Source organism: Spea bombifrons, chromosome 7 (genome assembly GCF_027358695.1).
Source record: "Spea bombifrons isolate aSpeBom1 chromosome 7, aSpeBom1.2.pri, whole genome shotgun sequence".
Classification (NCBI taxonomy): domain Eukaryota; kingdom Metazoa; phylum Chordata; class Amphibia; order Anura; family Pelobatidae; genus Spea; species Spea bombifrons.
In genome coordinates, this window is record NC_071093.1 from 2,860,883 (window position 1) to 2,886,837 (window position 25,955).

The 25,955-nt window shown below is 45.0% G+C and overlaps 1 protein-coding gene across 1 annotated transcript; it reads left to right on the forward strand.

Annotated features, from left to right (window-relative positions):
* The first annotated feature begins 1,563 nt into the window (after positions 1 to 1,563).
* On the forward strand, positions 1,564 to 25,955 carry LOC128501634 (probable hydrolase PNKD). Its single transcript, XM_053471187.1, has 9 exons — positions 1,564 to 1,715; positions 12,551 to 12,666; positions 13,862 to 13,974; positions 17,315 to 17,373; positions 18,731 to 18,823; positions 19,685 to 19,848; positions 21,977 to 22,063; positions 24,638 to 24,753; positions 25,026 to 25,955. The coding sequence occupies exons 1-9, from the start codon at positions 1,564 to 1,566 to the stop codon at positions 25,197 to 25,199; spliced, it is 1,074 nt and encodes a 357-aa protein (XP_053327162.1). The 3' UTR covers positions 25,200 to 25,955.

Here is a 25,955-nt window from a genome sequence, read left to right on the forward strand (position 1 = left end):
ACGCACACATGAAACATTTACATACTTCCCAACATTCCAAATACCCCAAAAAGGACACATTTGTTTTAGGGAGAGTAATTAGAGCTGTGACCATTGGTGGGCTTTCATGCATTTGTTTTGTAACTTTGTGTCCTATTGATATAGCTGTTTATATTTGGGAAGTTAGCCATTTAGAATTAGTACAGTCATTTTTATCGGGAGAAAAGAGGGACAGATTTGGAACCTAGTGAGGGTCTATTGAATTGAGTTTGGGTTTGGGTGCTCTACTTTGATGAGGAAAAAAAAGGGAAAAGCGCCAAATCGTGGACCATCAAGGGCCATGGTGGACAACAGATATTCTTCTATTTGGAGGTTGCATTCCCTGAAGGGAACTTAAACAAAAAAATATTTTAAAAGCTCTCTGATTGTATTTCATACATAAGACAAGGACTTTTATGCCTTTAGAATATTTTTAATACAATAATATTTTTTCCTGTGCTGTCCTGATATTTGCTGTAATATACTATAAAGGTCTTTGGTTACGTCCAAAATCATTCGCCGGTACTAAATTGATGACAGAGAGATAAATGAATAAATAGTGAAAGAAAATATTTTCTATATTCATTTTTTTCTGAATATCCTGACTGTCCTGACTTTTTGTGCTCTTGGGGTTTGGGAAAATTGTCGAGCAGTTTTGTGTTTGTCCACGAGAGGGCAGCCTTACACACTCACACATTAATACTTATTATTCTACATGTGCTATATGTTTTTATATACAGATACAGACAGATATAAGAATAACTAAGCAGACAATCATTTGCTACAAAGTATTCCCATTCTCACAAGTGCTCACTTGTTCTTAACAAAACACAAGGCAAAAGACAACTGTACAAGTAACCCAATCCCCCCTAGGCATTCATTTCAGCTTCATGCGCCTTGTCTGGACTCATCTTCACACTTGGGGAGATCCAAGAATAACAGAAGACACGAGGAATATCCTTTTTTCATATTTATTTGAGATTCTTAGGGTCCAGACATAAAGGCGACCAAGGTAGTCACCTAGGGCCCTCTGCTCATAGAGTCTGGGGCCACCACGAGGTTCGCTCCCCAACGGCAGCACCAGAATCCCCGGGGTCAGCCTTGTACAATCTGCCCCTATTTACCGTGTGTGGTTGGGGTGAATTATTTCTCATTTATAGCATTCTTTGTGAATACAGAGATACTCTCTTCAATAATCTGCCCAGGGCCGACCACCCTCTTACAACATCCCAGCCTAGGGGCTACCAGCATCTTAAAGCGCCCACTCCAAGGGCCCTTCGGTGTCATTTTGTTCTGTGACACAGACAGTCTTAAAGTTTCTTTGTTTTGTATTAAATCTCACATGTGAAAACATCTCAATGATCATTACTAACCGAACACTTAACAGGCTGATTGCAGCAGCTTTGTGCATTTCCGATTTCTGACACACGGTGGCGCTACCGCTCTCCTCAGGTCGCGTCTGTCCCGGGAGAGGCGGGACCATGCAGATGAGGCCTCGAGGGGTAGGGGGCGGGTTGTGTCACCTGGGGGCGTGCCCTGTCGCTAATGCTGATGCTCGTGCTGCTGCTGTCCGCGTGCAGTGTGCTGCTGCTCTTGCTGCTGTTCCTGCTCCTGCCCGCCAACTGCCGGCTCCCAGGGGCCACACACCTGCTCAGGGCAGTCATGGCCCGTACGGAGAAGCCTTTCTTCAGGATAGCGTGAGTCTGCAGTGGGGGGTTGGGTGTCAGCACTGGGCAGTCACTGCAGCTCCCATTATGCCCTCCTAGAATAGGAGGGGGTGGCAGGTACCCCTCACAGCCTTATCAGTTACCGGGCTGCTGCGCCCCTGTCTGTAAATCCATTTATTATATGCATTCTCCTGATATAACACGTCTGATATTCCGTCCAATTCATATTAATTGGGGGATTCTGCATTTTATTGGTTATTGATCTTTTATTAATCCATATATTATTGATCTGACATTCTCTGTCTGTTTGTCTGTCTGTCTGTCAGTTACTGCCTCATCTTCCTCATCCCTGAACCATCAATAGTCCTGTTATTTAACCCTTTGGGGCATTTTTTTTCTCTGTGCCACCACAGAGGGTTAAAGGATCACACAAACTGCCAGGTTGCTGCTGGTAACCGACAGTTGCCAGGTACCTGGCTTCGACCCGGACAGGGCAGTTTTGGGGGGAAATAATAGGAAAAATGGACAATGCTGTGTTAGCTCGAGAGGAACGGAGTCTGTAGCCCCCATGTAGAAAAAACATGTAAAGTTACGCGTGATTTTGGGAGCTCAGGGGTCTCTTTTTCGGGTGTTACTGTGTTTGGGCGATATGCCCTGGTGAGAAGTAATTACATTAGCCTGCTTTCTATCGCCCCAAGCCGCAGCCCTCCGTGAATTGCTGCCCAATAACTGCCTCCGTGATTTACTACATGTTTGTGTCTGATTGGGAGTTGTGGGTACCCGGCGCCGCGTCCTGGTTTTGTCTTTGGAGGGAGACCCAACTGTTTGAATCTTTTGAATAGGCAAGTAAAGAAGATCATTGACTTAGAGGTCACGCGGGTCTCTTGTCTGCTGATGGAAATCTCTCCCTCGCCCATTGTGTGAGAGAGACGGCTGTGCTGGTGACGGCCGATCAGCCCCCGGTGTAAGAGAGAGCGTTCCGGGCGATGCGAGACGGATACATTGTATGCATGTACATTATGTGCACATACGTGTTTATCACGTGTTTGTCACCAGAGAGGGATGTGATCGCTCGGTGACCCGCATGACGCCCAGCGAGAGACCGTCGGGTCAGATGGACTGTCGTGTCTGCGTTGCCAGGGCGACGCGTGTGAATCTGCCGTGACATCCGTGACGGAGACTGTAATTAATGTGGACGTTTTCTGTAACGTGTCATTTAAATGCGTGACGCCGGCCTCTGCGGTGACTCGGGCTGTTTTGGTGATTAAATTGTTTGTGACATATTACGCTATGTCATTGGTTTGCATATAACAGTCATTGGTTTGTTGTGACACGGCTCGCACACGTAAACAGACAGCGCATCCTGTGACACGTTACATGCCAGTCGTGTTTTTGGCATGTAATACCGAACATGACTCCGATTTTGATATTAGAACACGCATGATCACTTTATGCATCAAACAGTGAATTGTGGATGATTATTAGAGCAACAAATCCCCCCCTCCTCCCCGGGATGGAGAATATGAGTGATGTTGGTAGTCTTTATAAAAGGTAGCTCTACCCTAAACGGAACAGCCTCCCAGCAGTGGTGGTAGATTGTAATACAGTGAGGGGATTAAACATGCATGGGATAGACATACGGCTCCTGAATCTAAGACGAGACCAACGACTGATTAAGGTTTGATTCTTTACAGCAGGAGAAACGGGCGACTAGAAGGGGGCCGGATGGGGCTGATCTGCTGGCAGGCTCTGTGCTTCTAACACAGGGGGTATAAGGGGTTAACCCTTGGCCCCTTTTTATTGGAAATGCGATAAACGAACCCAAAATAATCTCTTGTTTATTCCCTCGTTTGTAGAGAAGTTTGCAAAACATCATAAAACAATTCTACGCAGTTATTTTTGGTGATGACACCAAACGGCGGCAGTTTTACTGCTTTTATTTTTATCTCGTACCCTGAGTCCTGCGCCAGTTACAGATTACTAAAGATACAAACTGAACAGAAAGAGAGAAATAAACGCAAGAAGCCGGATAGAAACGTAGATACTTTGTTACAACATCCTAAAAAAGAGACAAAAAGAGGACCCCCCCAGCGCTGTATACGGTAATATAACCCCTAGCACTGTATACAGTAATATAACCCCCCAGCGCTGTATACAGTAATATAACCCCCAGCACTGTATACAGTAATATAACCCCCAGCGCTATATACAGTAATATAACCCCCAGCGCTGTATACAGTAATAACCCCCAGCGCTGTATACAGTAATATAACCCCCAGCGCTGTATACAGTAATATAACCCCCCAGTGCTGTATACAGTAATATAACCCCCAGCGCTGTATACAGTAATATAATCCCCCAGCTGACACTTTATGGCAATGCTAATGAAGTCCGTTCCGCCATACACTTTCTGGGACTTTCTGTCCTCCTGGGTGATTGAGACAGAGCCATTCTATTGTTTTTCATACAAATGGCTGATATGCAGCTGCCTGAAAACATTATATAATTGGGCAAAAACTACAACTGGGGTAAAAAAAAACCGATAGCAGTAATATTTTTTGGGTGGTCCTTTCCCTTTAAGATATCGGTATCTCTCCGTCTCCTTCCAAACATTCCAGACCGTTTAACGCTTTGCAGCCCCTTTAACGCGATAATCCCATAGAGCTGAGCTTCGCATCCTTAACCCTTTAGATGCCTCTCCAAGGTGATATCTGATACAAAGCTGTTACCATCACAGACACGGGGGGGGGGGGGGTGAGTTGCCATGAATAAACCTCCTTAGTGTGTAGAGAGGAGGTGATAAAATATGACAGAAAACCGCTGCTGATGTGAAGACTCCAGGGTTTTAACACTTTTAACATCTTTCCCGTCACTTCCCGTCACCAAGCGCTGCCGTTCTGCCCACTTAACAAAAAAAAAAAATCTGAATATATTTAGAAACTTAATCCACGTCATTGGCAACCATTTAAACTCCAGCAGAGATACAAGGCTGGCTGTGCCGGTTAGATTGTAAGCTTCTGGGGCAAGAATATATATATATATATGTGTGTGTGTACTGGCAAAGCACGGGTATCGTATGATCCTTTTGTGTTAATCATGAGTAGGGAGAGAAAAGGAACTGCGCTGCAGAGAAATGGCTTTAAAGAAAAATGAAAGTGCTAAATCATTGTGACTTTAATCTTTATATATTTTTATTGCGCACTTTATGACTCTGCCCTGACTAGCAGGAGATGGAATGTTTTATGAATGCCTCCAAGCTTAAAATTATCTTCTGTAACCCCCCGGGGTATTTGCTGCATGTATCGGAGTAATCATAGCCCAACTAGACATGCGCGCTAATTTATTATCAGACTGCTTAGCGGTAATCCACAGAATGCCTCAGTCACAGTGCCATCCAGCCGGACTCTCTGACTAATACAAGTCTATGGAGGAACGGACTTCATTAGCATCGCCATAAAGCATCAGCTCAGTGTTTGAACAGGAAAAGTCACCAAAAATATGACATGACTGACAGCAACGGGGGCTCCAGCTCTGCAGATAAAGGGAGTTTATTAGGAGAAAATGAGAAAAAAAACAGGTTTTTGTCAATAACAACCTACAATACTGTATACAGTGCTCAGGGTTCATACTATGCTACGGTCCGTACCCTTATAGCACGGAAGGGGTTAAAATGTACTGATATATAGTCCGTTTCAGTGGGAAGAAGGGTAGTTTACAGGGTAGGTAACTGACATCAAGCAGTCTTCATATGTTGAAAATCTGGCAGATAAGGACTTCCTGCACCCCAGGCGGGTAATTAACAATTTTTAGTTACAACGCATTCTATACGTTCCACGATGTAGGACGCCGTCTGTTCTTCCTGTTTGGCAGCCGAGGATTCCAAACCTGAAACGTAGAAATGAATTTCCGTTCCTCCCGATACGAGAAGCGCAGGTAACGCCGTCCGAGCGCCCGGACGCTGAAAGGCCAGAGGGGTGCGGATGCCTCATAAATATGTCAGCTTATATACCGCGTCCTGGAACGGACAGTTTAATGTCCTCGGCAGCCGAGACAAACACATATTTTTCTATATCTAAATTCTTTAAAAACAGGAAGAAACGAAAACACTCGAGGTGGAAGCTGCAGCCCTGCCTCTGCAGCTGCCCTCCCGCATGTACGGGATTCCACCCAATGCACTTGCAAAAGGATGCGACAGGGATTTAAAGGGACCTTGGCTATCATACGCATTAAAGCCCCCGTGGAGTGTCAGTTTAAGGCCTATGTCCCCAAAGCCTGGAGCCTCATCTGCTTAACGGGATGTTTCAGGGGAGATTGTTGCCAAAAATAAACTAAGACGTCTTCTCTTCAACCTCACGCAGGATAACAAAACGGTGTTAAATGCTTTTCTCTTCAAAAATGGTTTCAGGGTCACTAGGCAAATATCTTTAATGAGAGGGTGGCAGGTAAGTGGAACAGCCTCCCAGCAGAAGTGGTAGAGGGTAATACAGTGAGAGTATTAAACATGCATGGGATAGGCATACGGCTCCTGAATCTAAGGCGAGACCAACGGCTGATTAAGGTCATTAAGGATTAATTCAGGACCAGTATAGATCGCTGGGGCTTCAGGTGGGGCTCCATCTCACACTCGCTTTGTCAGCCACCTCTGCGCATGTACACTGAGCTGACACTCAGCCCGCCGGACCCTTTGCACAAGCACTTGTTACCAAAGCAGGGGAGGCACACGAGACATCAGAGTAAATAATATACGAGCCGACAACCAGCGATCCCCGCGTTCGGCGAAGTTCCTCCTGAAACCCCCGGCGTCAGCTGATCGCCTGTTATTTTCACAGAAATTGAATTTCTCAGTCAGCCGCCGAGCGTAACGGTGCAGGAAACTTACAGACTGTCTAAATATTAACAGTTCTGTAGTCATTTGCCCGATGACATCATCCACCTTGTGTGCTTAGAACATAATATTTACCAGCAAGCGATGGATCTCAGGGGCCAAAGCGGTTCCTCATTTTGGAAACAATTATTTTTATCATATAACTGGTGCAGAAGTCGGGATAATGGGACGTTTAAAACTACCCGACTAATCAGCAGTAATCAGCAACTTAATAGTAGGGGAGATATGGTGGGGAGGAATAATTAATCTTGTCTGCTCCTGTTGTAGACACATAAATTGTTTATATGTATATATCAGAATTGTGCTGATTTCCTTTGTTTTTGGTCCATTCGTTTTCGGACAGCAAATTTTTGTTTCCTGCCTTATCGGTTCGGACGAAATTTGGAATGGTCTGGCCTCTCCATTCCTCCAATCGGAGGAGAGGGTTGTAGTAAGGCTCCACCCTGTTGCGGAGGAATCATTTCTTCACTTCTCTTTCTCTGCGGAGCCGTCTGCATTATTCCGGCCTTTCGGAGTTCTTCCTGAAAAGGGTGGAGCCACAGCGCTCCTCATGGGGACGGCTTCTCCCCTGTTCCTCCAATCGGCTGAGAGGGTGTGCACATAGGCTCCACCCCTTTGACAGATAATGCAGTGGAGAGCAGGGAAAAATATAAATATTTTTTTGGTGTATTCATAATAAAAGCATTGTTATAGGATTGTCTCTGTGCAGGAAGGGACCCATTGGTCCTCAGGAAGTACAAACGGAGCCCGTTGCGCAGGTGGAAACAATTTAAGGATGTGCTTTCTTTAGCCTGTCATCAGATCCCAAACAGAGTATCCCAGACATGCGCCGGGGGTGCACCAGGTGGATCTATCCGCAGAAAACAGACGTCCGTGCTAGAACAAATTTATTTTTTCTGGGTTTTTTTCCCCGTTTTTTTTGGAGTCAGATGATCAGATTGTGTTGAGTTTACTTAGTAAACAAAATCACGTGGCGTGTGACGGTGGGAGAGCAGAGAGTTTATTTGAGGGGATCGGACACGGGACGCGGGAGCTTCTTATTGTTGCATCATAGCCGAGGTTTTATGGAAAGAAAAACACTTTTGTTTGTTGACCTGTTTTATATACAAAATAAATTATTGTGTATTAGTTACAAGGATCCAGGAACGTTCCATGGGAATTTATCACGGGGGTGACCAGACCCTTTGATCTAGAACAGCGTATAATATATGAGGTTGTGTTCCAGTTTGGACACTTATAGAATGTTTGGTAGATGATGCCCTCCAATGCCCTGTACAGTCCCACCGATAAAGAAACCTAGATACTGCCGGCAGATCGGCCCCATCCGGCCCCCGTCTAGTCGCCCGTTTCTCCTGCTGTAAAGACTCAAACCTTAATCAGTTGTTGGTCTCGTCTTAGATTCAGGAGCCGTATGCTGATCCCGCGCATGTTTTGTGTCTTGGCAGGTAGACCGGATATGTATTACTTAAGTCTGTCTATTTTTGTTGTTTATCTTGTAAAATTGTTGCAACTGTTGTCGATAACTTGTTTTTCTCCGTATAAAGCCAACTCGCCATTATCGTGCCAGCCCTTTGTAACCATTGAATCCCGCGATATAATCTCTCCGCTTCCGCTTTCATTATGTCTGCAGGGGCTGATCCCACACGGTAGATCACACTGGCATTAGCAATAAAAAATAATTTAATAATAAGTGGCTGTGGAACCCTCCCTGTCCGTAGGATAAGACACAGAGAGGAAAAGCGATTATACGTCCAGCGGGAAATGTTAATCTCCTTATATTTTCTTTGCTGGTTTGTAGATGGATTCTTATGAGGTCATCGTTACCCAACCGAGCAAAACAATCGCAACGTGATAAGATTACCATGGTTTAGAACCCAAAGAAAATATACAGTATTTTATTATTTATATTCTTTTACTGAACACAAAATACATGAATTTCCCCAACTAATGAATATACAGGGTAGCTATTCATGGCAGATACAGATAGTCCTAAAGAAGGACTGTCTTAGTGATAGAAGGACACTTGGAGGGTATGAGGTTGCCTTTATATATTCCATGCAGTTGTTTAAAAAGGACACATTTTATTCAAAAGAAGGGGTTTCTTGTCTTATAGACCTAAAATAATAAGGGGTTAAACCCGCGGCCTGACGCTCGATAGATTAACGGCCCAAAGCTAATCTGCTTTCTCCTCTCTGCAAGGTCACTGGGAGGGAATGAGAACATTCTGCCTGTTGTGGAGATTACATTTATTTATGTTTTGGCTTCTGAAACTTCATTAGCCCCCCTCTGCAGACCACCTGCCTGTGGAGAGTTTTTCTAATCATATCTACTAACAGCCCTGGTTTTCACAGTACAGTCCTGATTTTCAGGCACAGTCCCATCTTTGCATGGGCCAATGCTCTGCAGCTAAGCCCTGCGAAGTGGCTGTTCCAGTGAGGCCACACCTCCAGACCCACCCACTTTTGGCATTTGCCCTGCCCCTGCCCACCTTATTGTCACGACCCCCAATACACCTAATATATTTAGCGGGGTTTGTTCACAACATAATCTCGTTTTGTTGTAATTTTTCTAGTTTTAACAACAACGGAGTATTGGTATAAAGATTGATTCTGGTGGTTTTGTTACCATAGCAACCAATAGAATGATCATGCCAAATGGTACTTTTCATTGGTTTGTTGGATGATGAGGTCACTTTTTAACCTTTTTCACTTTTTATACCTACACCCCCACACACACACACACACTCACTCCCATATACACACACTCACTCCCACCCACTCACTCCCATATACACATGCGCTCACCCACTCACTCCCATCTACACACACTCACCCACTCACTCCCATACACACACACACACACACACACTCACTCACTCACTCACTCCCATAGCCACACTCACTCCCTCCCAGACACACTCACTCACTCCCTCCCATACACACTCACTCACTCCCATGCACACACACAAACACACACGTCCTATCTCTGTGCCAAAGTTTTACATTGTAAATAAAAACAGCAATTTCTTCTAACTATTTATTTATAAATAGAAGGCAATAATAATAATAAATAGAGTTTGGATGATGCAACGTAGACGGATCTGTATCCCGATTATAAAAAGAAGCTGTCGGTGTGAAAGTGTAAAGAATTTGTACTTTCACCCCAGAAACAATCAAACAGCTAAGGCGAGCCACGTGGCATGCGCGACCAGATATTCAGTGCGGCCGGTTCTTCTATAGAACGTTTAATAATTGGCCAACGTTCTGTATCCTGAGTATTGCGCAATAACCAGTTGCTACATTTGGAAACAAAATGCTTTCAATCGCATGGACAGAAGAAACAATAATATCGGCGCGTTCCAAACATATAACCATTCTAATGATTAAAGGGACTCGGCACTTAAATCGCGCATGCATTTTCCTAATGGAACTCTGATTTAATCAGGAGAGATTTAAAGGGCCGGGATTCTGTGTCTCTGTTGGATAAATATGTAAAGTACGACATTTGAACGATCTGCTTTTTATCCCGGCCATAAGGTTCATAAAAGGGGATGCCACAAAAATATTATTATACTATATTATAGTAGTAGTAATATTAATAATTGTAATAATATTAACTAATAATAATATTTTTCTAATTATTTCCCTTGTTTCTTTTTCTTAGAACAATATATTGTCTAACTGTTCCTGTAACTGGTGCAGGACTCGAGGAGGTTGCTTTACATTGCTTGTCATTAATGCCTTTAGAATAACAGCCTTGGTATTAACCACAGGAAACGTAACCACAAAGATAGCCCAATTCCATTAACCCTTGTGTGCCCCCGGCACTGCCGATATGAAACTTCACTGCCTTTTGGCTGCCTGAGCGCCATGGGTGTTGTGTATACGTGGAATGGGATAGTTGGGATCACTGTCTATAGTAGGAGTTGCCCCAGTCGGGGTATTTGGGAAGCCGTGAGAAAGGAGATTACATGAGCTGTCAGTCGTCTGGCGCATGCAGATAACCTTTTAAATCGTCACAGGCCGTCCGCGGACACCCCCCCCACCCCCCAAAAGACAAAAAACACAGAGAGCCTGTGTCTTAATGACTCAGTGTTTATGGGGCAGATAGTGAGATGACTAAATGGCTGAAGGGCTCACATTTTTTAGGGAAATTATTCATCACCAAAAGGAATATCAACAAACAAAGGAAAGCGCCCAGAACATGCGCAGTTTGTATTTTTATTATTCTAATAATATTTTTTACTTCTTCAGGGTATTTTCTGTGACCCGACTTCCAGTAAAGAGATATCGGCCGTTAATCGACCTTCAACCGCAATTTCAAACAACGGACCGACTCAGTTGTTTTATTATTACTCTTTATTTATTAAGCGCTAACATATTCCGTGGCGCTGCTTACACATCCAGATAGAGCAGGACTGGAGGATCCCGGCCATAAGCCGCCATCCAGCCTTATGGATTTCTTTCGTGATTAAGGGAATACAGAGGTAGAACATGCAGTAAATGCCCCGGCATCGGCTCATCGCGGCCCCCATAGGAATGCCTCCCCCGGGGTAGTTGCTCTCGGCCGGGTATCCCGCTGCTGGGAGTTAAGATGAAACGTTAATTGAAATTTGATGTTAATTACATCATAGAATAAGGCGAGGGCTCGAGAACCCCAGAGCTGGAGTTACCGCGGCGGGTAGATCGCCTCCTGTGGGTAATAACAGCCGTCTCCGACAGAATTGTCCTCAACGAATGTTAACCCTCCAGCTGCCAGACTATTACAGATGTAGTAATTCAGATCTGCAACTCTCATCACAACTCCCAGCCAGATATCACCTGCATGGCTGAGCATTATAGGAGCTCCCGCTGAGCAAGAACCAAACAGTGATGTGTTGGCCACCTGTATGCAGCTAGTGGCCCAGAGGTTAAAACACTAGCCAAGCAGACCTGGCACTGTAGATAAGAATAGATGGGGACATTTTCCGGACGCTTTGGGGATTATTTCCGTTCATTATAGTGTGGCAAAATCGTGACTGTCCCACTCAAAGCGGGGCAGTTGGAAGGCATGCAGTGTGGATTTATGTGCAATTTTTAACCATAGCATGCTCTTGTATGTATGCCCCGGCCCGCTCATTGGAAAGGTCCAGCCATGGGATTAGACAGGTTTCCTACAGTCGGGGGTTAAATGTTTTAAATGCCCCTTGTCCAGCATCCTAATGGTTAACAGGAAGCTAGTCACACAAATTGTTGTTTTTTTCTGTTAAACCGCTGCGCATGATTCCAGAATTGGGCACATTGTGAACTATTTTGTGGGAAAGGAACGGCCGGCTTCGGTCAAACAATTGAACAATCCCTTACGTAATAAATCACAATGAAGCATTGAAGCTAAAGTCCCCCCCCCCCCGCCCCCCATCACTTCTCTTTCACCCCCTGGAGAATTCAAGAATGAAACCCATAGACCAGAATTATTTAGCGTCGAGTCTTTAAAGATATCCCTTCCAGATGGGAAGAGGTGTGATAATTGTCAGTTTGCGATATGATAGATAAATGGAACAGCCTCCCAGCAGAAGAGGTAGAGGGTAATACAGTGAGGGTATTAAACATGCATGGGATAGACATACGGCTCCTGAATCTAAGACGAGACCAACAACTGATTAAGGTTTGAGTCTTTACAGCAGGAGATGTGGGGGGTCTTATAAAATCCCTGTCTCTTTAAAAATTGATTTACTTGGAATTTAAAATATGTAGCTATTTCCTGCTGTTTCTATACACATTATCGGGGCTTTTAGGGTTGTAGAACCCTGCGACCCCCTCATACCCAGCAAACATTCTCACCTCCTAGAAAAGAGGAGCATCAGGGCAGGAAAGAGAGACTGGCCAAACTAAACAGGGACACTTGGGTGGTATGACTGAAAATGTTCTGTTTAAACTGATTATATGTTTTTTAGAAGCTGTTTTGTTTCTCTGTTGCTAATGACCTTCTTTCCGCGTTGCAGTTACAGTCTGTACACGCGGACCAAGCTGGGCTACCTATTCTACAAACGGCAACTGAAGAAGGCCAGAGAGCGGTATCCTCACGGTCACTCGTCCACGCAGGCCATCGTCTTCAGCGGTGAGTGGCTGCATGCGCTGACCGGTCGCTGTCGCTGCGCATGGCATGCACGTCTGCACGTGGAGCCGAGGAACAGGGTTATTCTTATTCTTCCTGCTATAGAGAGAAGACGCGGGGGGTCCTTGGAGGCTCCAGATGTCTTCAGTAGCCGACAGGTGCTTCCCCTGGAAGTGTATGAGCTCAGAGTACACGGACGGCACTATGTCAGGTTCATGGAAATGTAATATACCCCCAGCGCTGTATATAATATTACAACCCCCCAGCGCTGTATACAGTAATATAACCCCCAGTGCTGTATACAGTAATTATAACCCCCAGTGCTGTATACAGTAATATAACCCCCCGCGCTGTATACAGTAATATAACCCCCCAGCGCTGTATACAGTAATATAACCCCCAGCGCTGTATACAGTAATATAACCCCCAGCGCTGTATACAGTAATATAACCCCCAGCGCTGTATACAGTAATATAACCCCCAGCGCTGTATACAGTAATATAACCCCCCGTGCTGTATACAGTAATATAACCCCCCAGCGAAGACCCCCAGTGGGGAGACTCGCACGTTTGCAGCTTTTCGGGGCTGTATTGCAGGCGCAGGTTACGTTGTTAATTCTGTTTTTGCTGCAGCTTGTAAATGTCTTAATCTCTTGTTAGACCTGTTTGGTTCGGGGAGACGTTTTAAATCGCAAGACATGCAAATAATTACTTCTACGGTAACCATGACTTTTGATTAAACCGCAATCAATTCAACATCGAGGCGCGAGAGATCCAAAGGGAGGGGAAAGCCCCGCCGGGTGAAATACTAACGAGTTCTCAGCACTTTGCAAGTTTACTTAAGATAGCGTATTTTTTTTTTACAGCTACTTCCTTGTGTTCTCAATCCCCTTTTGTTCAGTGCGGAATGCGCTGGATCACCGGGAGAGACGGGGGGGGGTGAAATGCACTGAATCACCGGGAGAGCCGGGGGGGGTGAAATGCACTGGATCACCGGGAAAGGCAGGGGGGTGGAGGAATGCGCTGCATGATTATTCCTCCCCATTAAGTTATTTCTCCCCTGATTAATTCAGGTCGCCTGCGAGATATTTCGGGACAGGACATTGATAGGGACAGGACCCCCTGCGCCAAACATCTCCCAGCTGGCGTTATATCTGGACACTAACTCTGTGCTGTGTTATTTTGTGTCTGTGTTTCAGGGGTTAAAGTGGTGCCCATTCCTGTGCTGTCCGATAACTACAGTTACCTGGTTATTGACACGGCGTCCAACGCGGCCGTAGCCGTCGATCCGTCCGATCCTGTCGCGGTTCAGGTGAGATCGTCCGCCTTTCCCCGCATGTCCGGGCTGCGCTTACCGTGTGTGCTTAGCAATGGAGGCGTGATAAAAACATACCCACAAGGCACTGGGGGGGACGTAACGTGTGTCCAATGGTTAAGGTTTGAGTCTTTACAGCAGACTCTTTCGTTAAGAGACGCAGGAAGGCGTCAAGGAGGTCTCAGAATGCAGAAAAATGGAAAAAATTATAATTTCTAGGAAACTTTATTTTTTTTTAAAGCAAAGAGGAAATATGGTGAATAATTGACAAAATAGAGAGCTAACGGCTTTCTTCTGAAGATATCGGGAGTCCCGGGAACTGAATTATTCATAAGCGGAAGCTTCAGCGCGGTCTGAATGGGCTGTAGATGTGGATCGTCACTAATTGACCCAAAAATTGTATTTAATAAAAATAAAGAAAAAATTATTATTCTTATTAGTAGTATTATTAGTGTTATTAGTAGTAGTAGTATGATTATTATTATTATTAGTAGTAGTAGTATTTGGCCAGTTAATAGGCAGTTGCAATAATCCAGATGGTAAATCACAGGGGCAGATTTGTATATTAACTATTATTATTATTAATTATTACTATTATTACTATTATAGTTTTTAGCCCCTAATTGTAAAACTGCTCCACATCGCCCTCCGATCTTCTGGAGAATATAGAACCGGTGATCTCGGTATAAGAGATAATCCGCGATTGGATACCTGGGGGATATTATCCCGAGCTCCGCGCTCTCCCGCTGCCCCATCGAACGCCCCGGGGTTGGGTATCTTCTGCGCGTCGGCTTTGGGAACGGATCCCAGAACGGATCTCGCTACAATATCTGTTTTTAATCCCAGTCTTTAGCGGCTCGGGAAACAATAGAGTTCAAAGCTCAGAGCTCGGAAAATCTCACGCGGCGGCGAGGAGAAAAGGGAAAGCGAGCGGCTCCCGCTGACAAGAATCCTGTTTGCTTTGGCCGATGCATTTAACCCTTTGGGCGCACAACATTCCCCCGTAGGGCCGACGCGGACAACCATTAGCGCTTCAGCCATCGCTTAGACTGCAATTCCCACGATCTGTAATAAGTGTAGCGACGCGGTGCCACATGTATGTTATATGTAAAATAGTAAGGGTTAATATCACTTTAAAGAGACGCCCTCGTGTTCCGGCTGACCGTTTTAGTAGAAGCTGCAGCTCCAGAGCTCCGCAGCCCAGTGATTTTTGTTGGCAACACTCGCTGAGCCAACGCAGAAGTGACCGGCGGTAGAATGCAATGGCAATTAGTTGAGGGGGGGGGGTTGGCAGAAACCCCTCCGTGCATTTATTAAAGGGACACGGTGGAAGTTTAAAGGGGCCTCTCGGCCGTCATGCGCAGTAAAGTGTCCCTTTAAATAGCCGCAGGTTTCATAGTGAGAGCTGCAGGAGGCCAGTGACTCTCCTGAGTATTGTAACCCCATTGGTTGATAGACCCCCCCCCGGGACCCTCTGTAATTGCGGGCGAATGAGGAAGTGGTGACATTGGATCGGATCCCCCCAGTTTCCGGTCCTCTGATCTCCGTTGAGTGACACCCCGGCTGTCTGCGCCTCGTTGTTGTTTTTGGATGGACCCGAGCGATGGTGCCTCCCATCCCGGCTTTGTAGTTTTTATCCAAGAAGTTAAATCAGAATAAACACAAAGCACCGGCCCACGGGAGGCAGGAAGGAGCCCTGCCACCGAGCCGCGCATGAAAGGGAGGCTATGATAAATTAACTGCTGGGGGGACGGGGTGCGGACGGAGATAATGATGAAAGAGAGCAGAGCCTGGGAGCGTAGAAAGGAAAGACCTTAATGAACAATAGCTTAGCCTCCTCCCCTGATGCCCCTCTCTCCTCCCCTGATGCCCCTCTTTTCTAGGAGGTCCGAATGTTTGCTGGGTATGAGGGGATCGCAGGGTTCTATGGCCCTAAAAGCCCCGATAATGTATATAGAAACAGCAGGAATGGCTTTATAAATGAAAGCAGCCTCCTGAGAAAGTACTTTTTTAAGCCTAGCAAATTTTTAAAAAAAACTATAATTAAGGAGAAGCTGCAGCTCCTGAGCTGCACCAGGATGCCTTCCCTTTGGTTTTACATTTTACTCCGAGCCAAATTTTACTCTGAGCCAAATAGCTGAGGGTGGGAAGAGAAGCAAATGCACGTGGGGGGGTTCTGCAGACCCCACAAAAAATGTCAAGGGACCTCTCAGCTGGCCCTTTATCACTCCCATCACTCCTGTGCTCCAATGGCCCTCTATCACTCCCATCACTCCTGTGTTCCAATGGCCCTTTATCACTCCCATCACTCCTGTGTTCCAATAGCCCTTTATCACTCTCATCACTCCTGTGTTCCAATGGCACGTTGTGTTCGCTGATCCAAGTTGAAGTTTAAAAGGCAGATTGATGGTTAGAAAACCCTTTTTGTAATTATGTTACAGACATATATACAGACATGTTACTGAGTGACCCCAAACTTTTGAACAGTAGTGAATATTGGGGGAAGCGGTTAATTTGATGGAAGGGCAGTCATGGTCCACGGTGGGGGGGGAGAAGGAATGTGCGAAGATAATAAAAACATCAATGGTTTGAAAAGACGCTTCTCGGGGAGGAAAGGTTCTTTGTTCCTGGCGGCTGAGACGCGATTAGGAACCCAAGAGCTTCGATCGCTGCAATAAAATTATTTTTAAAAACATAAAATAAAGCGATGAAGCAAACAGTCTGGCCTCGTGGTTCGCTTTGTGACCCCATCCTAGCAGGGAAGGAATCGATAAAAATGGTTTCGCCGACGCGGAGCGGCTGTTTGTGTCGCACGGAGGCCGGCAGATTCTTCCAGTAAATCAATAAAACAAATATTAACTCTTTAATAGCCCAACACTTACAGACTATTGCAGGAACTTACAAATGTCGTCAGCCAAGTGCTTCTAATAAGATCATTGTGGAAACCGTGACTGGTCAGGAGGGAGAGATATTCTGAGCGGAGTCACCTGTATTCAAGCAGGGATTCCAGCTGTGATATAGCAGGGAGATAAGGACCAGTCGGGATGCTAGGATAGCATTAAATCAGAGGGGAATATGGAGGAGTCGTCTCCAGACTCCCAGCATCTGCCCCATTCACCCTGAGAACCTGAAATTGGGGTAAAATCCCTGAAAATCTGCCCATTTACCCCAAGAGCCTGGCAGCAGTTATACGCGCGAGATACAGTTCTTTCTCTCCGCTAATAAGAATGCGTATTAAAGTGTCCCTTTAAGTGAAATAATCTCGTCGTTTTTGGTTTCTTTTCTGCGTAACGTTGTTACTGAGTAACGTGATCATCCGTTTTATCTGCCCCCCCAGAGGTACGTGGACCGGGAAGGAGCGACTCTCGAGGCGATCCTCTGCACTCACAAGCACTGGTAAGCCTCAGCGGTCTCCGGAATTCAGCTCCGTGTCGCTAATTTGCCTGTTTAATGTTTGACTGTTTTGCCCCCGGGGCAGCTCTTACTACACATGTTACTGGCATGAGAAGGTTTAACCTATCGGGCGCTGGCGTGAGAAAGAATTCTTGCAATGAGTTTAAACTCCCCAAGAGAAGGGGGCAGAAATTGCAATTGCCACGGGGCAACTATACATATCCAATCACAAGTAGTAAGTTCTGTTTCCCAGCATGCTGCATTCTGCCCCAGGGCCCCCCAACATGCTGGGGCAGAATGAGGCATCCTGGGAGCTTGTAATTCTTCATTCTACATCCACATTGTTCACAGGTCATAAGATTCCATAAGCAGGACCACCGGAGCTGCCATTGGGGGGATATGGGGCCCTCCCTGATCTGACGAGGGGCCCTCTCATTGGTCCGTTTCTGGACCTTTTTGGGCTTTGGGACCCGGGCAGCCCCTTTAGGTTTGTATCGGCCCCCAAGATTTCTGATGGCATCTCTTAGGGCCACACACCCTTTCAAAAAAGTGTACAACGCTTTAATGTGGGGTAAATTCCTAATAAAAGGTGTTTTTGGGTGTTTTGTGCTGTGTAGCTTATTATTTAAGTCATGGTCGGGTTCTATCGCATCAGAAGAACTGGAAAGTCCTGTAGATCTTCTCGGCTCCGGAAAGACGCTGGAGCTTCGTGGATTGTGGTTGCCGGGAAGGCAAATACACGAGTTCCCGCCGACAATAAATTACAGGGCAGTTCTCCTAAATAAACACATTTGTCAAAACACGTTTCTAAAATGAGATCACATAGTAGCGCGTTTTCTTTTCTCCTATTCACATCCTAAAGTGGAGGCTCAGATCTCATCGAAGAAACCGCTCTGGGATTACAACTCCCATCAGCCCGTTTACAGTTAATGCGAGCCCTGGGTCTGCCCGAAGAGCTTCGCTTGGATCTGAGGATCGCGGAATTTAATAGAAAGAATTTTGTATTTAGAAACAAAGTCTGGTCGCTCATTGCAAGAAACCTTTTAGGTCCAACCTGGTTTGAACAAAAAATACACAAAAATGTAACAAAAAGGGGGGTGTGACCTTTTAAAAATGATAAATAAAATAATTTAAATAATAATTAATAAAATGTAGCAAAATATAAAATTTTTAAATCTATGTATTTTTTTAAATGCCCTTTCTACAGTTTAGAAACCCGGTAGTTGTTATTCATACGCAGCGCTGAAAGATATTCCGGTTTGTACGCAAAACTTTTTTTATTTTTTTTTTCCCTTTTTTGTTTTTTTTAAGCTTAATTTAATAATTACTACAAATTTTCGACTATGTTCTTCTTCTGCAGGGACCACAGCGGTGGCAACAAGGCGCTGAAGAAGCAGTACAAGTCCTGCCGCGTGTACGGGAGCGCCAACGATGACATTCCAGAGCTTACCCAGTGAGTGACACCGGGAACTGGGGCTACAACTAGGGACCCCCCAACCAATGTCTCATTTTAACCCTTACTGGCCCACCCTGAATAATAATTAATATTAGTAAAACATGTGCACTCTATCAGGTCATCTCTTTTGGTTGAGATGGTCCATTTGTCTACCCGTATCCTACCTAGGCAGCTTTATTTTACTGAGAGGGTAGTAGATAAGTGGAACAGCTTCCCAGCAGAAGTGGTAGAGGGCAATACAGTGAGGGGATTAAACATGCATGGGATAGACATACGGCTCCTGAATCTAAGACGAGACCAACGACTGATTAAGGTTTAAGTCTTTACAGCAGGAGAAACGGGTGATTAGACGGGGGCCGGATGGGGCCGATCTGCCGAGTTTCTATGAAAACCCCGAAGCTTTGAGAAAACGTCTGTATTCTGGGAACATAAAACCCAGATATCTGTGATACGATGTAGGCTGACGTCTTGTCATGAAGCAGAAAGGCAAATGATAATAAATTAGTGAAACCCATCATTTGCCGCGGGGTGATGGGAGTTATCTCCATTGAAACGTACAATAGGTTTGCTTCAGTAACGATTCCCGGAGCCTCAGACGCCTGTAATTTACATCTTTCTTTCTTCTCTAGATTCTCTTTATAACAGAATGAATGCCGATGCTCGGCAAGGCGCTAATCTTATACATTTTATCTCAAGGACCCCAAAAAAGTCTCCTTCTCTAAAAGAAAACCCTTTAAAAATAGAAAAAAAAATCATTTTCTACCTTATATTTTCCTTTTTGTCGTCATTGTACAACGCTACGGTATATGGTCTTCCTTTATTATGAATAATAATAATTCCTTTGTCATCTCCTCACAGCCCGCTCTCAGACCGGGAACATATAACCGTCGGGAGGCTCCAGTTCCAGGCTTTTTTTACCCCGGGCCACACCGTGGGGCACATGATTTACGTTTTGGATGGAAAGTCCGGAGACGGACCGGATTGCCTTTTTTCGGGAGATCTGCTCTTTCTTGCCGGTTGTGGTGAGTGACAACTTTTCCTCGTTCTTTTCTTGACACTTTTTTCTGCCCTGCGTTCTATAGAGGACTCTTTTATTTCCCTTTAATTGTCGGGCGTTTGAAGAATTGAATAACTATCTCTAGATTGTAAGCTCCTTTGAGCAGGACCCTCCTGTAAGTCAAATTGTTATGTTATATACTACTTCTTTTTAACCCATTGTACAGCGCTGCGGCATATGATGGCGCTATATAAAACAATAAATAATAATAAAAATAATATATTTTTCTACAAACCAAGTAAAGGAGATAAAGTAGAAATAAAATCGTATACATTTTTTTATTGATCGTTTCTTCCCAGTAAATTACGAACAGCTTCTCCTGCAGAAGATTTTGGGAATAAAGAGAAGTATTTGTAGCATTTGTATTCACCATGCAAACCGATGGAATGTTCCTGTCGATTGGATAATTCCATAGGTTGCTATGGAGATAAGATCTCTTTTTTTTTTTTAACGTTTGCCCCGGGAATTAATCTTTATAAATAATCGGCTTCATTCGGTTTAAGGTGTAAATCTAGTCTAATTTTGTTGCCGGAACCAGTTTGGAAACCAGCATCCTCGTCTTGAAGGAATTTTATTCCTACAAATGGGGGGGGGGGCAACTTGGCTAATACTTGATTAGGCCAGTCAGGGCAAAGGCAAGTAAGCTGGGGTAATTTCCTTCAGCTGCCACATAACTGGAGCAGCCGTCTGCTGGAGGAGACAGTATATAAATAAAATAAAACATAATAAATAATAATAAAAAAATAAATAGAAAATAATAATAAAAAATAAAATGCAAAATAAATCAATAGAAAATAATAATAGAAAAATAGAAAATGAAAAAAAATTTAATAAATAAATAAAAAATAGTATTCATTTAAAATCCTTATATTATAATTAAAATGATCATTTCATGATTTCAGAGGCTTCTGATAGCAGTTTATGATACAATGTTTTTGTTAATGAACCAGCGACAGTCTAAATGCAGAAAGTGTATCGCGATGGGGTTAGGGCTCAATGACCGTCGGCTCACGATATCCCGAACGGAAAGCAGCGTAGGAGGCCATTTATTGTATGTTGGAGCCTCCGTCGTCTATCCGCTGCCCCCCCACCTCGAATCACATAGCGCTTTGCTGATCTGTATTTTTTTCCCTCCTTTATACTGAAATCGCTCGGCTGCTGGAAGGGATCTAAGCCGTTTCTCATCATCTTCCCTCCCGCAGAGGGCCGGCCTCGGCATTCTGCAATAATGAGCATTAAATCAGGGGCTTAGAGTCTTCAGGGTCTGCAGTGAATAATTGAGACGGAACGTCGCGATGTGCGCACGGCTGAGAGCTGCTGAAATATCAGCTCAGACATAGGACTCGGAGTGATAGGACGCTTGCTCCAGAAAGAGCCAGAGAGCCTTACAATCATCTGGTACCCCAAAGACTTCACTTATTTTTCTGGATTAAAAGAAACAATTTGCAAAAAAATGAGATATTTAATAGACACTCGCACTAGGAATCAGGGTTAGGCTTTGCTATTTTGTTTTGCATTAAAAGCCACACATTTGGTTTGATCTGTGTTCGTGTGCATTTGTTAGGGTTAGAGCATGGGGATATTTAGATTTCATGTCTCTCCGTGCCACTGCTGAGAGTCAGCATCGTGGATCCACTACGCCCTTAAAACACAGTGTTCACGCAAAGTCTAGTCCATTTAATATCTAGGTCTGAGCGCCAATAGCTTTGTGTATCTCAGGGGCAAATAGCATTTAGTTGGCTAAATAATTTTGGTTACCATTCCCAACACCACTAACCGCCCAGCCAGCTAAGGTTTTGCAGACCACCAGCAACCAGGCTGCGGATGAGATAGAAACATGGAATTAGACAGCAGATAATAACCGCTCGGCTCTTCCCGTCCGCCCAGAATATCCTCGTTGACAACACAAAAGACGCTGCCCTCCCTCGGCTCTGAGAGCGAACGCATTTGGTTTTGTTGCCATGGCTGCTGCTCATCCACCCCGCTGATGGCTGACCCTGCCGGGCGGTGGTGTCACGCAGAGCGAGCGCGCTCTCTTTGGGCCAGGCTTGCTGGTCTGCGTTCCCTGGGCTCATTGTCTCCTCTCTCTGCAGGGAGGATGTTCGAGGGGTCGGCGGAGACCATGCTGGCGTCGCTGGATACCGTGGCTTCCTTCGGAGACAGCACTTTACTCTGGCCTGGTACGTAAAACGCGAGACGTCTTCTATCGCCTTCATGTCTCGGAACGCTAAGAATGGAGCTTTACTGACCCCTGAAGGAAACCGAGCGAAACGCATCGGAACGTCACGCTTCAGGTGCTGCGACCGCTCTGCAGGGAGTGGGAAATGCCCAATGACCCCCGTTATCTGCACCACGTTGAACGGTTTGGCGTCACTTGTTTCCTTGTTTTTGAAAGAAAAGCACATTTTGTCCATTAAAAGAACATTATTTTTAATAGAATATATTCATAGGTGTACAGAGGCCCTTTATCACTCCCATCACTCCTGTGTTCCAATGGCCCTTTATCACTCCCATCACTCCTGTGTTCCAATGGCCCTTTATCACTCCCATCACTCCTGTGTTCCAATGGCCCTTTATCACTCCCATCACTCCTGTGTTCCAATGGCCCTTTATCACTCCCATCACTCCTGTGTTCCAATGGCACGTTGTGTTTGCTGATCGTGCAGATAAACATAAAAATAACTCAAGCGATGGGGGGTTTCGGTTCTGATTTCAGGAATTGTTTTAGTCCCTCCAGCAGAAAACAGGTTAACACATAAAATGATATAAAATATATATAAATTTGCCTTTCCATATTTTTACATCTATTTTTCTACCTCCATATGGTGTTTTTGCCCTAATACCCCCCCAACAAAAAAATCAGAGATCAGATCACGCTCGTTTGGCATAAAACGTTCATTAAGTGAATCCGGAGGGTTTTCTGCCAGGAAAAGACATCTGTGACTTGGATCGACGAGAAAGATGGGGAACGGTTTCGATTGACACGCCGCAGAGGAAATTATTACTCGTATTCTGGGACTAAAAAAACAAGGGGGTATCAAGGCAGCGCTGCAGGGGCAACTTCTAATATTCCATTCCCCGTTTCGAGACCCGAGGTGCGGTGACATGAGGCCAGACGCAGGAAAGTCGAAGGTCAGGGCAGGAGGACAGACGCAGGAAAGGTCGAAGGTCAGGGCAGGAGGCCAGACGCAGGAAAGTCGAAGGTCAGGGCAGGAGGCGCAGGTTTCAGAAACAAAGGCAGGCGAGGATTTAGGAAAATGGCTATAAGTGCATTTAAAGTGCTGCCCCCTGCAGTCCGTAGGAGGTATAACCTGTGTACAAAACTCATTTCTGGGAGCTCATACCTCTCACATACTGCAGGGGGCAGCACTTCACATGTACCGATAAGCAACATGTGACAAATACGCATGTCCCGGAACAAATGGTTGAAGTCCTGTCTCTGTCCGCTAGCCTCATCTTTCCCCCTGTGGGTCCATGCGCTTGCCCTTTCTGATTAATGCCCCTTTTATATTATATTATTGCCCTTTTACAAATGACACATGCCCCCTAAGATGAAGTATTTCCCCTGTGACATTTACAATGCATTGGCACCTTGTTGTCTTTTTTAATTCCCGTCCTAATTATGGGGAGACGACAATACCTGTGATTTGTATCATTCATAAGAACCTTGTGATATATATAACTTATTAGATGAAGATAAAACACGAGATTGATGTTTCCTCAGCTCATTCAATTAAAGTGAAACAATGTAAGTAATCCTGAATAACGGGAGTCCTAATTGTTTCCGCCTCTGGGTAATCTCGGCGGCCTCGGCAGGAGAGCGGATTTTTCTGGGTGACAGATGGGAATTATCATTATATCCGACGTCTGGGAGATGACTGACAGCTGATTAAATTAATTGTTAATATGCGGGGTTTTTTGTGCCTTCTGGTTTAAAGCTGTGGATAACAAATATGGCTTGAGATTGAGGACCCATAGGCCTATCCCTTTACCACTTCTACTGAGAGGCTGTTCTACTTGTCTCCCACCCTCTCAAGTCTCAAACCCCAGTCCCGAGATTTAATTTGTGCGTATAAAAATCAAACTAATTAATTAAATTGAGCTTATTTAGACTCTACTTAATATACTTCGGGGGATGGTCACATGTGAGATAAAGCAATAATTAAGTCCAGCGCTGAAAACCATCTGCCGCTTGGGTCGTTATCATTTTTAATTAACGATCCATTTTTTATTCAGATTTAAATTTTTCAAAGCAGATGAATAATCTTTTTTATGCAAATTTTCACTTGTTTCCCATGATTCCGCAATGCAGATTGCGTCGGAGTCCTTCCTGTCCAGCAGGAAGTTGTAAGGTGCTTCCTGGGCTCCCCCTGCGTTGTTTTAGGTGACGGCGCATGAGCCTCTAGCGCTAGCAATGTGTCTCATTGATAGCCTAGAACATTACAGATCCCTTTTACTCTCGAGATTGCCAACTGTGCGTGAGCCCCGTGGTTGGCAAAGCGGGTATAGAACCCCCCCACACACACTTATCTCATACATGGTGATAGCACCTGTCTGATACCGCTGCCTAATATAATTATACCAACAGTATTGATCTCTATAGTAAGGGTATAGTGTTAGAGTGGCTGTCTTTATATGTGTGATTGTATGGTGTTAGTGTGTGTGCGTGTGTTTATATGTGTAATTGTATCGTACCCCCACGGCTGACCCGCTTGCACACCGTCCACTGACGCCTGTTTGCTTTTTCTCTCTAGGCCACGAGTATGCGGCGGACAATTTGGCTTTTGCAGCCGCGGTGGAGCCCGAGAACGCTGCTCGGGACAGAAAGTTTCAATGGGTTCTACAGAACAGACAAGCGAAAAAATGCACGGTGAGAAAAAGCAACTTTGGCTTATACCTCCCAAGTGCCTCTGCTTAGGAGAACCAGTCCCTCTGTTATCCAAATGCCTGTGTCCCTATTCCCTTTCCTGATGCCTCTCTCTTCTAGGAGGTCAGAATGTTTGCTGGGTATGAGGGTATCGCAGGGTTCTAAAGCCCTTAAAGCCCCGATAATGTGTATTGAAACAGCAAATTATTTTATAATGGAGCCCGGGTTATCCTATGATCCTTTCCATTCTTTACACGTTACTCTCCTCCTTCCAGTGTCCATCAACCCTCGGAGAAGAGAAGGAATATAACCCGTTCCTGCGGACGCACTGCAGAGACCTGCATCTGGCTATGGACCTCCAGAGAGGCGCCGACGAGGACTGGAGTCACTTCCGCGCCAGAATCCTGGAGGAGGTACGGAGGAGAAAAGACCTCTTCAAAGGAAGATAGTCCTCCCCGCAGCCCGACAATAAACATGGAACCCGTGTCCTGAAACATCCCTCACGGTTTACCCGCCCCGACGTTATTTTTTCGCTTCCATGTGTGTAAAGAGGTGGAAATGGCCGCGTCTCGGTGACGTTCCTCCTGCCCACCACCTTTACACAGTCAATGTACCTCTTAATGCTTCCGGAATCCAGATGTCACCAAGAACGTTTATTGCGGACAATCTGGATAAACTAATTTCTCATGGGAGAGTCCTCCAATTGTCGAGTATTTTTAACCCGCATCGCGCTTGGGTTCAGATGGCACTAAAACGCGGCAATACTGACTCCACTCATGGGTTAAATTCCTGCATAATCCTATAATTCACGCTTACTTCTTCATACATTAAACTGCTGCGTATACAACATACATCATACAGGGCCAAATAAGAGAGCCAATCATCTCAGAGACGGGGCAAGAAGCAAATTTACGTTGTAACACTTAAATGGAATCCTGGTCAAGTGACATGGGAGACAGAATAATCGGGGGCCACTCTATCCACATTAAGGCCCAAAGTCATTACGATTCATATACTAATGGAACAGACCCAAGGATGGCAGCCGCCGGCACGCACCGTCCAAGAACTTTTGGCTCACAGCTCGGACCGTCTTATTTTGCCGTTTATTGAGACTAAAAAGAAATGATCGTGTCGCCTAAATGGCGTTTGGAGTGGGCAGATTTGGCATTAGAACATCTATATAGCAAATGTATAGATCAAAAGAA